This window comes from Cervus canadensis, chromosome 4, assembly GCF_019320065.1.
Source record: "Cervus canadensis isolate Bull #8, Minnesota chromosome 4, ASM1932006v1, whole genome shotgun sequence".
NCBI lineage: Eukaryota > Metazoa > Chordata > Mammalia > Artiodactyla > Cervidae > Cervus > Cervus canadensis.
Genome location: NC_057389.1, coordinates 102,162,510 through 102,175,479, shown reverse-complemented (window position 1 = coordinate 102,175,479; position 12,970 = coordinate 102,162,510). Strand labels below are relative to the sequence as shown.

The 12,970-nt window shown below is 46.2% G+C and overlaps 1 protein-coding gene and 1 non-coding gene across 2 annotated transcripts in view; one reads left to right on the top strand and one right to left on the bottom strand.

Annotated features, from left to right (window-relative positions):
* Nucleotides 1–608: 608 nt before the first annotated feature.
* Nucleotides 609–734, top strand: LOC122441150. The gene has a single exon (XR_006269281.1). It is a non-coding gene; the product is annotated as a U6atac minor spliceosomal RNA (small nuclear RNA).
* A 9,864-nt stretch (nt 735–10,598) lies between these two features.
* Nucleotides 10,599–12,970, bottom strand: part of AP1M1 (adaptor related protein complex 1 subunit mu 1) — a 29,173-nt gene continuing 26,801 nt past the window's right edge. Inside the window, exons 10-12 of the mRNA XM_043467195.1 lie at nt 12,249–12,374; nt 11,571–11,646; nt 10,599–11,425 (exon numbers count right to left, since the gene is read on the bottom strand). Coding sequence (XP_043323130.1) covers nt 11,403–11,425; nt 11,571–11,646; nt 12,249–12,374 — 225 coding nt within the window. The 3' untranslated portion in view covers nt 10,599–11,402. The remainder of the gene's footprint in view (nt 11,426–11,570; nt 11,647–12,248; nt 12,375–12,970) is intronic.

Here is a 12,970-nt window from a genome sequence, read left to right as displayed (position 1 = left end):
GGGACTGGATGCCATCAACAAAGGTCTGTCTAGTCAAGGCTATGGTTTTTCCAGTAGTCATGTATGGATGTGAGAGTTGGACTATAAAGAAAGCTGAGCGCCGAAGAATTGATGCTTTTGAACTGTAGTGTTGGAGAACACTCTTGAGAGGCCCTTGGACTGCAAGGAGATCCAACCAGTCCACCCTAAAGGAAATCAGTCCCGAGTGTTCATTGGAAGGACTGATGTTGAAGCTGAAACTCCAATATTTTGGTCACCTGACGCAAAGAGCTGACTCATTTGAAAAGACCCTGATGTTGGGAAAGATTGAAGGCAGGAGGAGAAGGGGACGACAGGATGAGATGGTTGGATGGCATCACCGACTCAACGGACATGAGTTTGGGTAAACTCTGGGAGTTGGTGATGGACAGGGAGGCCTGGCGTGCTGCAGTTACGGGGTCGCAAAGAGTCGGACACGACTGAATGACTGAACTGAATTGATTTTAGTACATTAAATTGGGGGGATTTTAATATTATACTTGTAATGTTCCTTTAAAAAAATGTACAATTTAACAGAATTATGAGGCAACCATCTGTGTCACCACCACCCACTTGAGAAATAGAATATGGTGTTGTATGAAAGGAGAGAAGGTCAGCACTCCCTTTAACAAGGATGGAAGAGGCCCTTGGGCCTGACAACATCCATACTGTTAAGGCATTGCCTCCTACTTCATGGCATCTAACCACTGTTTTTATTGGACCTAATTAAACTTAAAAGTTTTTGCACAGCAAAGGAAACCATAAACAAGATGAAAAGACAACCACCAGAATGGGAGGAAATAATTGCAAATGAAGCAACTGACAAAGGATTAATCTCCAGCTCATGCAGCTCAGTATCAGAAGAATAAACAACCCAATCAAAAACTAAAAATAAAACGACCATATGATCCAACAATCCCACTACTGAGCAAACTCCAAGAAGACCATTATTGAAAAACACACATGTACACCAGTGTTCACTGCAGCACTATTTACTGCAGCCAGGACATGCACAATCTAGTTGTCTGTCTACAGATGAATGGATAAAGAAGTTGTGGTGCATATACACAATGGAGTATTACTCAGCCATAAAAAGGAATGGATTTTAGTTAGTTTGAGTGAGGTGGATGAACCCAGAGCCTGTTATTACAGAGTGAAGTAAGTCAGAAAGAGAAAAAACAAATATTGTATATTAATGCATACGTATGGAATCTAGGAAAAAATGGTACTGATGAACCTATTCGCAGGGCAGGAATAGAGACTCAGATATAGAGACGAGATTATGGACACAGTGGGGGCAGGAGAGGGTGGGACAAATCGAGAGTAGCATTGAAATATATATATTACCATACGTAAAATGGATAGCTAATGGGAAGTTGTTGTATAACACATCAACCTGATGCTCTGTGACAACCTGGAGGTGTGGAAGGTGGGTGGGAGATCCAAGAGGGATGGGACATATGCATACCTATAGCTGATTCATGTTAATGGATGGCAGAAACCAACACAACGTTGTAAAGCAATTATCCTCCAACTAAAAAAAAAAAGAAATAGAATACAACCAGCATCCCAGCCCACATCCTCTGGTCCTTCTCCTCTCCTCCCCACTCCCCCAGTAGCTGTGCTCTGACTTATCTTCATCTCAGTCTTCAGAGGTTTTCTCTTACCCTAGAAGCATCCCTGAAGAATACAGTTTAGGTTAAGCCTGTTTTTAAACTTCATCCCAAAGGAATCACACTATGTTATTTTGTGTCTGAATCACTGCTCACTGAGTAGGTCTAGGTGCCCGGCTAAGAAAGCCATCCCATCTTATTCAAGATTCCTCTTCTTGGCCCTCTGATCTTCTATGTACATTTAATTAGTTAATTTTTGGATGCACTGGGCTTTCCCCAGTTGCCACGAATGGGGGCTCCTCGCTAGTTGCAGCAAGCGGGAGCGTCTCATAGCAGTGACTTCCCTTGCTGTGGAGCACAGGCTCTATAGCGTGTGGGCTTCAGCAGTTGTGGCGCATGGGCTTGGTTGGTCCAAGGCATGTGGAATCTTCCCGGACCAGGGATTGAACCCATGTCCCCTGCACTGGCAGGCGGATACTGAACCACTGGACCACTGGAGAAGTCCTTCTATGTCCATTTCCGGATTCGTTTGTCAAGTCTCACAGAAACCTGATGCAGATTTTATTGGGAAATGCATTTAATCTGTAATTCAATTTGAGGAGTGTATTAGTTTCTCATTGCTGCGGTAACAAATCACCAGGTTAAAACAACACAGATGGATGAATGTAACAGTTCTGGAGGTCAGAAGTCTAAAATGGGTCTCACCAGGCTAACAAGCAAGGTTATCAGAAGGAAAGTATCCTTTCTGGGGTCTCTACAGGAGAATATGTCTCCTCAGTGTTTCCAGCTTCTAGAGGCTGCCTGTGTCCTTGGCCCATGACCCCTTCCTCCATCTTCAAAGCCCAGCAGCACTAAGCAGAGTCCCTCACACACGGCCACTTTCCAGTTCCTCCTCTTCTGCCACTTTCTCCCACGTTTAAGGACTACTGTAATTACGCTGGGCTCACCTAGGTTATTCAGGGCAATCTCCCTACTGAGCTCAGCTGATTAGCAATCAATCCCACTGGCAAACTTAACTCCCCTCTGCCATGTAACTTAACATATTCATAGATTTGATGGTTTAGAACATGGGCATCTTGAGTCGGGGCAGGGGGAAGCACTCTTCTGCCTTCCACAAGAAGTGTTGCTGTTTAGTCAGTAAGTTGAGTTCGACCCTTTGAGAACCCACAAGGAGTGCTGGTGTCTTTGATATTGTGACTCTATACTCAGGGTATATCTAACCATGTGTGTGTGTTAGTCACTCAGTCGTGTCTGACCCTCTGTGACCTCATGGACTGTAGCCCACCAGGCTTCTCTGTCCATGACATTTCCTGGGCAAGAATACTGGAGCGGGTTGCCATTTCCTCCTCCAGGGGACCTTTCCGACCCAGGGATCGAACCTGTGTCTCCCGTGTCTCTGGGTGGGTTCTTTACCACTGAGCCACCAGGGAAGCCCTGTAGTTTGCTTAAGGGTTGTTTATCCATTTAAATCATGAATGAATGTTTAATTTTATCAAATACTTTATACATTGCCAGTGGATTGATACTCCAGTATGAAGCCAACTTTGCCTTCCCAGGATTTAACCTGAATTTAGTCACAATGGTATGTCTTTTCTATACATGACACCACCTGCCCTGAACCCCTGGAATTTTATTTAGGATTTCCACATCTCTGGTCACATCTAATCTCACTGAGACAGATTATAAGTTTCTTGTCTCCTATTGCTTCAGGGACATGCTAGTCTCATAAAATGAGTGTTTCATATTTATTTATTCTTTGGGAGAGTTTGTGAAATTTTTTCTTTTTTCTTCGTAGAACTTTCCCAATAAAGTCATTTGGATTTGGAGTTCTGACTAGCTTAATTTCTTTAGTAGTTATAGGACTATTTAGATTTTAACTTCTTTTTGAGTTTATATTTTTTCCCTCCAGGAATTTATCCAAGGTATCTAAAATTTTCAAGTTTGCTTGCATAAAGTTGTTCATAATCTCTCTTTATTCAGTGTTCTTCTTGCCCATGTGGTTTAATTCAGGAGGATCAGAAAAACATACCTCTCCCCAGTGTGGATGAAGTCCGAGCCGGGCACACAACTTGGTGGCCAGAAAGTGGACTGAGTGTCTTTGTGAAGTGGCACATGCCCTGCGCTCATCTTTTTAATACTTTTAAGCTGTAATGATGTTTCTCCCCCATTTCCAATAACAGCCTTAGTGCCTTTATCTTGCTCAAAATTTACAGCAGATCTTCAATTTTAAATAGCCGGCTTGTTTTGTTGATTCTCTTTATTGAAAGCTTTCTATTTCCCTCATATCTGTTCTTTGTTATTTCCTTTCTATGCTCGTAGGTTTATTTTATTTTTCTAACTTTTTGAGATGGATGCTAAGCTCATTCTTTTCATTCTTTTATATTTTATACACAGTGGGCTTTCCAGGTGGCTCAGTGGTAAAGAATCTGCCTGCCAATGCAGGAGATGTGGATTTAATCCCTGGGTCGGGAAGATCCCTGGAGAAGGAAGAGGCAACCCACTCCAGTATTCCTGCCTGGGAAGTCCCATGGACAGAGGAGCCAGGCAGGTTACAGCCCATGAAGTTGCAAAAGTCTTTCTGTTTTATACATAAGGTCATAGTATATGGGAATCCAGGTGGCACTAGTAGTGAAGAACCTGCCTGCCAATGCAGGAGACAAAAGAGATGCCATTCCACCCCTGGGTTGGGAAGATCCCTGGAGGAGGGCATGGCAACCCACTCCAGTATTCTTGCCTGGAGAATCCCAGGCACAGGGGAGCCTGGCGGGCTACAGTCCATAGGGTCACAAAGAGTTGGACATGACTGAGGTGATTTAGCGTGCAGCATGCATTATATATTACATATATGCAACATACATTACATAAGCATATATTGTAATATCTAGTATTTATAAACCTAAGGCCTCACAAATTTCCTTCAAATTGCTAGTTAGCTGCATTGCACAAGTTTTGAAATGCAGTATTTTCATTACTTTTCTGTTAAAAATCTGTACTTTTCCTAGAATTCCTTCCTTGATCAATGGATTGTTTAGAACTGGTTCCTAAAGAATGGATATTTTTCTCATTGTTTTTGAAACGGATTCCTAACTAAGCAGCATTTGGCCAAGGGACTATTTCCTTCAGTCTTGCTTTATAACTGTGTGCTTCAAAGGAAAATGTATTCTGTAGTTGCTGAATACAGTGTTCCACAAATACAGGTCCATTACATAAAATTCATTGTATGGTTCAAATATTCTCTTTACTTCTTTGGGTTTACTTGTTCTATCAATTGCTGAGAGAGAGGAATTTAAATTGCTCATTCTTACTGTGGACTTAACTATCCTTGTAGTTGTGTCAATTTTTGCTTTATGTATTTTGAGACCATGTTATTAGGGTCACACAAATTAAAATTTTATCTTCCTAATGAAGTAAATCTTTTATTATTTTTATTATGATGTCCCTCTTTATCTCCAGCAAAGATTTTGCCTTAAAGCATATGTTGCCTAATATTAACTTAACCATTCCAGCTTTCTTTTGGTATTTCTATGGTTATGTTCCCCATCCTGTTATTTTTAAATTGTCTGCATCCTAATGGTTTTGATGCATCTCTTATAAATAACAGAGTTGGAATTTTAAGAAATCCAGTGTGACAAACTGACCTTTAGCTGGAATATTTAGCCCATGTACATTTAATGTCAGAACTGATCTGACACTTAAACCTAGGTTTAAATCTACTGTATTGTTTTGTTTGCTGTTTCTACCCCTTATGTTCCTTTTTATCTTCTCTGGCCACCTTTTAGGTTGTTTTGTCTGTGTGTGGCTTTAAAAAAATCATTGCTTTCCCTCGGAACATTTGGAAATTGCAATTATTTTCTTATTTTAGTGATTCCCTTAGAAAACATAATGTGCTGCGCTTAGTCTCTCAACCGAGCCCGACTCTGTGCGACTCCATGGACTGTGGCCCGCCAGGCTCCTCTGTCCATGGGATTCGCCAGGCAAGAACACTGGAGTGGGTAGCCATGCCCTTCTCCAGGGGATCGTCCCACCCCAGGGATTGAACCCAGGTCCCCCACATTGCAGGCGGATTCTTTACCAACTAAGCCACCAGGGAAGCCCTTAGAACGATAATGCATGCTTATAAAAATGCAGATTTCGTCAGTGTTTTTACTGGCCTCCCTCACAATCATGCACTTGGAAAACTTTAACTCCATTTACTACCTCAGGACGTGTTTTTTTTTCCTTGTGTATATTTTAATTCTATCATTTTTCTTAACTTCAGGAAACACTGTTTTACGCAACCTAGGTTTACATTTTCACATGTATTTACTTTATTCCTTGCTCCTTCTTGCATCTTGACCTTCCATTACTTTCCTCTTGGCTGAAGTAATAGAACTTAATATTTTCTTGAGCGTGAGTCGGCTGCTGGCAAACTAACGGTTTTGTCTGAAAAAGTTTTTATTTCAACCTCAGTCTTGAAATGTTTTTGTTGGGTGGGCAGTTTTCTTTCAGCACGCTGAAAATGTCGCTTTGCTTTCATCTGGCTTCCTTTGTTGCTGATGTAAAGTAAGCTGTTTACCGCACTGTCACACTTTTGAACTTAATATTTTCCCCCCTGGCTGCTTTAAAGGTTTTAGTTTTTTCTGTAAACATTTTACTGAAATGTTATATACAGAAGAGTGAGTAATCATAAGTGGTTGATGCATTTTCAAAAGTAAGACCACTTTTGTAACCTGCATCCAGATTAAAAAAGTTCACTAATATTTTCTAATTTCCATTACATTTTCTTCTTTGACACATGGTAATTCAGAAGTGTTCTTTAAAAACTAATTATATTTGGAAATTAAAAAAAAAACTAATTTGTTGTTAATTCTAACTCAATTCTCTTGAGAATTTCTTAGAGAATGTAGACTCTAATACTAAGAATTCTTACAAATTTGTGAAAACTTTTTCAGGGTCTATCACTTTTTTTTTTTGCCTGAGGTCTGTTTGGTCTGATATTAATATAACTACATAAGATTTATCTTTGTATGTTAGCATCTTTTTACTTTTAACTGTGCTGTTTTACGTAGTGTATCTCATAAATGGGCTTCCCAGGAGGCACTAGTGGTAGAGAACCCGCCTGCCAAAGCAGGAGACATAAGAGACATGGGTTTGATCCCTGGGTCGGGAAGCTCCCCTGGAGGAGAAAATGACAACCGACTCCAGTATTCTTGCCTGGAGAATCCCATGGACAGAGGAGTCCAGCGGGCTACAGTTCATGGGGTCACAGAATCAGACACAACTGAAGTGACTTAGCCCATATTTCATAAACAGGGCATATAGCTGGATTTGGAATTTTAGTTCAGTCTCTTTAATAGTACCTTATACTCGCACAAAGACAGAAATATAGATCAATGGAGCAGAATTGAAAGCCCAGAGATAAATCCACGAACCTATGGACACCTTGTCTTCGACAAAGGAGGCAAGGATATACAATGGAAAAAAGACAACCTCTTTAACAAGTGGTGCTGGGAAAACTGGTCAACCACTTATAAAAGAATGAAACTAGAACACTTCCTAATACCACACACAAAAATAAACTCAAAATGGATTAAAGATCTAAATGTAAGACCAGAAACTATAAAACTCCTAGAGGAGAACATAGGTAAAACACTCTCCGACATAAATTATAGCAGGATCCACTATGACCGACCTCCCAGAATATTGGAAATAAAAGCAAAAATACACAAATGGGACCTAATGAAACTTAAAAGCTTTTGCACAACAAAGGAAACTATAAGTAAGGTGAAAAGACAGCCCTCAGGTTGGGAGAAAATAATAGCAAATGAAGCAACAGACAAAGGATTAATCTCAAAAATATACAAGCAACTCCTGCAGCTCAATTCCAGGAAAATAAATGACCCAATCAAAAAATGGGCCAAAGAACTAAACAGACATTTCTCCAAAGAAGACATACAGATGGCTAACAAACACATGAAAAGATGCTCAACATCACTCATTATCAGAGAAATGCACATCAAAACCTCAATGAGGTACCATTACACGCCAGTCAGGATGGCTGCTATCCAAAAGTCTACAAGCAATAAATGCTGGAGAGGGTGTGGAGAAAAGGGAACCCTCACACTGTTGGTGGGAATGCCAACCAGTACAGCCACTATGGAGAACAGTGTGGAGATTCCGTAAAAAACTGGGAATAGAACTGCCATATGACCCAGCAATCCCACTTCTGGGCATACACACTGAGGAAACCAGATCTGAAAGAGACACATGCACCCCAATGTTCATTGCAGCACTGTTTATAATAGCCAGGAGATGGAAGCAACCTAGATGCCCATCAGCAGATGAATGGATAAGGAAGCTGTGGTACATATACACCATGGAATACTACTCAGCCGTTAAAAAGAATTCATTTGAATCAGTTCTAATGAGATGGATGAAACTGGAGCCCATTATACAGAGTGAAGTAAGTCAGAAAGATAAAGAACATTACAGCATACTAGCACATATATATGGAATTTAGAAAGATGGTAATGATAACCCTATATGCAAAACAGAAGAAGAGACACAGAAGTACAGAACAGACTTTTGAACTCTGTGGGAGAAGGTGAGGGTGGGATGTTTCGAGAGAACAGCATGTATATTATCTATAGTGAAACAGATCACCAGCCCAGGTGGGATGCATGAGACAAGTGCTCGGGCCTGGTACACTGGGAAGACCCAGAGGAATCGGGTAGAGAGGGAGGTGGGAGGGGGGATCGGGATGGGGAATACATGTAACTCCATGGCTGATTCATGTCAATGTATGACAAAACCCACTGCAATGTTGTGAAGTAATTAGCCTCCAACTAATAAAAATAAATGAAAAAAAAAATCAGAAAGAACTTAAAAAAAAAAACAGTATCTTAAACTAGCAGGTTTGCATCATTTACATTTATGTTATGATTCCTAATGTTTGGATTTATATTTACAACCTTATTTTGCAGTTTCTATGGCACAAAATGGAAAGTTGTAGTGCAGTTTTTTCTTTTTGGCCACGCTGCGTGGCATGTGGGATCTTAGTTCCCTGACCAGGGATCAAACCTGTGCCCCCTGCATTCCTGCGCTGGAAGTGTAGAATCTTAACCACTGGACCACCAGGGAAATCTCATGTGGTGCAGTTCTAAGTGCTGTTTATCATTAAAAGAGTCTTAGGACATGTGCATTTATTCTGATTTTCCTATGCTTCTCCTGTTGGTTCGTTAAAATTTTCTTTAAATCCTTTCCCAACCGCTGGTTTTTTTAGACTTTAGTCCATCTTCCTCCCAAACAGTATAAAGACCTTGGGAGCCACTGATGTCAACCACCTAAGCTGTGCAGAATTTTAGTTGTACCTTAGGTTACTACTCAGACATTACTTCTTCAATATCACAACTGCTTTATATACAGTCAATGATAGTTTAGATAGTCCCAATGGCTTCCAAGTTTTTCAGCATTTCTCGTCTCTTTCCTTCCTCGTGCATTCAATCTTTTTAAAAATAATTTTATATGCTCTTGGCTGGGCTGGGTCTTCGCTGCTGAGAGAGGGCTGTTCTCTGGTCAGAGAGTGGAGGCTACTCTTCGTTGCAGTAAGCAGGCTTCTCATTGCGGTGGCTTTTCTCGTTGCGAAGCATGGGCTCTACAGCACAGCGGCTTCAGTAGTTGCGGTCCCGGAGCTCTAGAGCACAGGCTCAACAGCCGTGGTGCATGGGCTTAGCTGATCCGCAGCATGTGGGATCTTCCCGGATCAGAGATTGAACCTGCGTTTCCTGCAATGGCGAGCAGATTCTTTACTACTGAACCACCAGGGAAGCCTTTTAATCTCCCTGAAGTACACACGTTGCTTCGTTGAGGGTCTGTAACCGCTGAACGTTTCAACTTGCTCTCTTGCAGCTTAGCCGGGCACAGAATTGGTCAAGATTGGTCATCTTCTCTGAGCAATCTGAGCACTGTTGCCATCATGAAGCCAGCTCTCAGCCTGTTTTTTTCTTCTTTCTTTTTTGTGTTCTGTGTTTTTAATCTTCTTTGCATTGCTTTTATACTCTTCACTGAGTATCTGATGTTTTGTGTTTTGACTGTGATGTGTTTTAGTTACAGACTTAGGTTTATTGATCCTGATTTGGGCTCACTGGTTTCCTGAATCTGAGAATTTAAAGATTTTCATTCGTCTGGGGAAATTCTGGCCACTGTCTCTTTGTACGCTGTGGTTCCCCAGGGTCTTCTGGAGGGGGTCGCCAGGGCTTGCTGCAGATGCGGGCATGGCAGTGAGGGGTGGGGCATTAGGGGTGCCCATAAGGGCTTTGGCCTGAGCCCTGAGCCAGGGCAGCGTCCCTTCCTCCATGTGGTGGACGACCAAGACTCCACTCGGGTTGACACCCACTAGACATCCAAGGGGGAGCTGGGAGATACGGGAGAGGGAAAGGAAAACATGGTCCTCGGAGGCAGGAGGGGGCAGGCCTGTGACCGCAGTGGGAAGACAAGCTGTCTTCTGCCCACGCCCCTGCTGAGACCCCCCTCTACGGACCAGGCAGCGGCCCTCAGACTCCAGTGCACATGTGACTCACATGCAGAGCCTGTTAGCCGGCCTCCTGGGTCCCACCTCCAGAGATGCCTCGGCAGATAAAGGAGGGCGCCTGTGAACCTGCACGTGCTGTGGGATGTTGATGCTGCTGGCAGCAGGACCACACTCTTGAGGAAGACCCCTGGGCTGGGGAGGGGAGCAGGCTGCTGGTGATCTGAGGGTTGAGGGCTGTAATGGTCATCTCAGATGAGAGGGAAACGTTGTGCCCGTGTGCCCTCCCCTCTGCAGCCCCTCTGGGAGGCCCCTGGGCAATGGCTCTGCTTGCTCATTGCCTGGTCCCGTCTTCCCCAGGGGACGTAGGGGCCTCAGAACTGGTGCCACACCCAGGTTGGCGTGAGCCGGCCCCTCTCCCGGGCACCCAGGAGTCAGCACAGCGCTGCACCAGAAGGAAGGCATGTTTAACTGATGGCATTTAATGTACTCATGACACAAACACGGACAGGGTAGGGGGGCGGTGTCCAAGCACACATGGGGATGGCCTGTGGCCCCACCCTCTGAGGCTGGGGGCCCGCGCCGGAGCCCGCTTCCCCTGGTGGGACAAACACTGCTGTGGCTGAGGGACAGCGTCACGTGGCACGGGCTGGCCCTGAGAAGGCGTCCCTATTCAAAGCTCCAGATCAGGAGCCTCCAGGCGGAGGGCCAGGCGCTGGGAGGGCGGCCCGGCGACAGCCTCACGGGGGAGGAGGGCGAGGACGGGGAAGCCTGTCCTCGCTAAGTGCTGCCTGAGAGCTTCAGGCCGGGGGAGGGAGGTGCAGACGGTGAGGGTCACGTAACCAGCGACGGACCGAGACAAAATCTAGGAATGCTCGATAAACCCACAACGTTCAACAGAATGGCAACACAACGGCGGCCCTGCCAGCCTGGCTGAAGAGAGGCCTGGGCAGTGCTTCCCAGTCTTGTGTGACTGGGAGCTGGACAGCACAGAAGGCTGTATTTGACCTCTGGAGGGAACAGTCTTTCCTGCCCCCCAGACTGACTCGGGCTGAGAGACAAGACCTCTTGAAGACGAGCCTCTTCTGGGAAAAGGGGACCCGGGAGGTGAGTGGAGATGGCAGAGCAGGTGAGCCTGGAGAAGGAGGGGCCCCTTGGTGGGGCCTGGAGGGGCGCCGGGGTCCAGGGGGGCCCCTCCTCCCGGCAGGCTGGGCAGGCGCTTCCACCAGGGGCCCCGTGCTGGGAGCGTGGGTCACCGCGGCCCCTCATTGCGTCCGGAGCTGGTAATCTAGAAAGAGGGAGGGGGCGTCCATTGTCTGCTCTGACCCTGGAGGAGGGGCCGCCCCCACCTGCCCTGACCCTGGGGCTGCTCCCCATGCCCACCAGGGACCTTTTCAGCACCCCCACCTGCCCCACGGGCAGGTCGCACGTACCTCCGTTCTGAGTGATATAACGGACCCACGGTAAGGCCTGGTAGCCACTCTTCTCGATGATCTTCAGGTAACGCACCTGGGGCACAGCATCAGGGCCCTAAGCATGCACATACCGCCCCCGCTCCTGGCTGCCCACCCAGTCGTTCCTCCTGGGGCTGGGCTGTGACCAAGAGGGCCAGGGAGAGGGTGAAGCACCTTAGCCTGTATCACACTCAGGCCGAGGGACAGTGGAGATGCTTCTAGAAGGTGCGGCAAAGAGCCAGATGTGCACTTGCAGGCACGACCCTCTAGCAGATTCCTAGAGAAGGGGCCAATCCCAGGGTTTTTCACCCCATACAGGTCTTCTGTGGAGGTGCCCAGGAAAATGGGCCCCATGGTGGCAAGTATGTGAACATTAGTTTTGGGGGCTGAATGCATCTCTGAGCTTGGAGCACAGGTCAGGTCTGAGTAGAACACTGCGGGCCTCTTCCCATCAGGGCCAGGCTGCCCATGGAGATGGGCAGGGCTGGGAAGCAGCTCAGAGCCCCAGGACAAGTCAGCTAGCACCCTTTGCTAACTGGCTGACTGGTGTCTGTCACCTTCAACCCTCTGAGCCTGGACTGATGCCTGGTCCCTGAGAGGCCCCACTGGGCCTGTCCATGACTGCTCCGGGGCTCCGGCAGCCCTGGTCGCACGTACCTGGATGCCAGAGGTAGTGAAGTAGGGGATCTCGAACTTGACGCTGATCGGGGGCTTGCCCTCCTTGTCCTCTGCCTCCACGCTGGGCAGGCCAAAGTGGGCCCGCATCAGGTACTCCTTGCCGCCCTGGGGGAGCAGACCACAGAGGAGATGGTCAGGCGGAGGCCCTGGCAGGCTCATCTAACAGCTGCCCCTGGAGAATGCCAGGCTGCAGGCCTGGCCAACGAGTCCCTTCCTGCATGGTCTGCGGTCACCCAGTGCCTTGGCTCCTGCAACACACTCATACTTATCCTCCAGGCCCCCTGGGCTGCCCACACCAGCCCCGCTGGGGAAAATTAATCCTCTAATTCTGAGGATGAAGAGAAACTTCTACAAGTTCCCAGGCACAGAAGCCTAGTTGCTTCAGGGAAAATAAGAACACTAGGCCTGGGGAGGAAGAAGAGAGGGGAAGAGTGAGCGCTGACAGGGGGCGACAGGGCTGCCTCGGGCTGATGAGCTGGCCCTAGGTCTTCCCCTGGAAGGGAGAGGCTCTGGTCCTGGAAGCTGAACAGGGACTGCAGAGATGGGACTTGTAGTGGCAGAAGGAATGGCTTCCCTGCTGGCGCAGTGGTAAAGATCCATCTGCCAATGCAGGAGGCGCTGGTTTGATCCCTGGGTCAGGAAGACCCCTGGAGAAGGAAGTGGCAACCCACTCCAGTATGGCTGCCTGGGAAATCTCACGG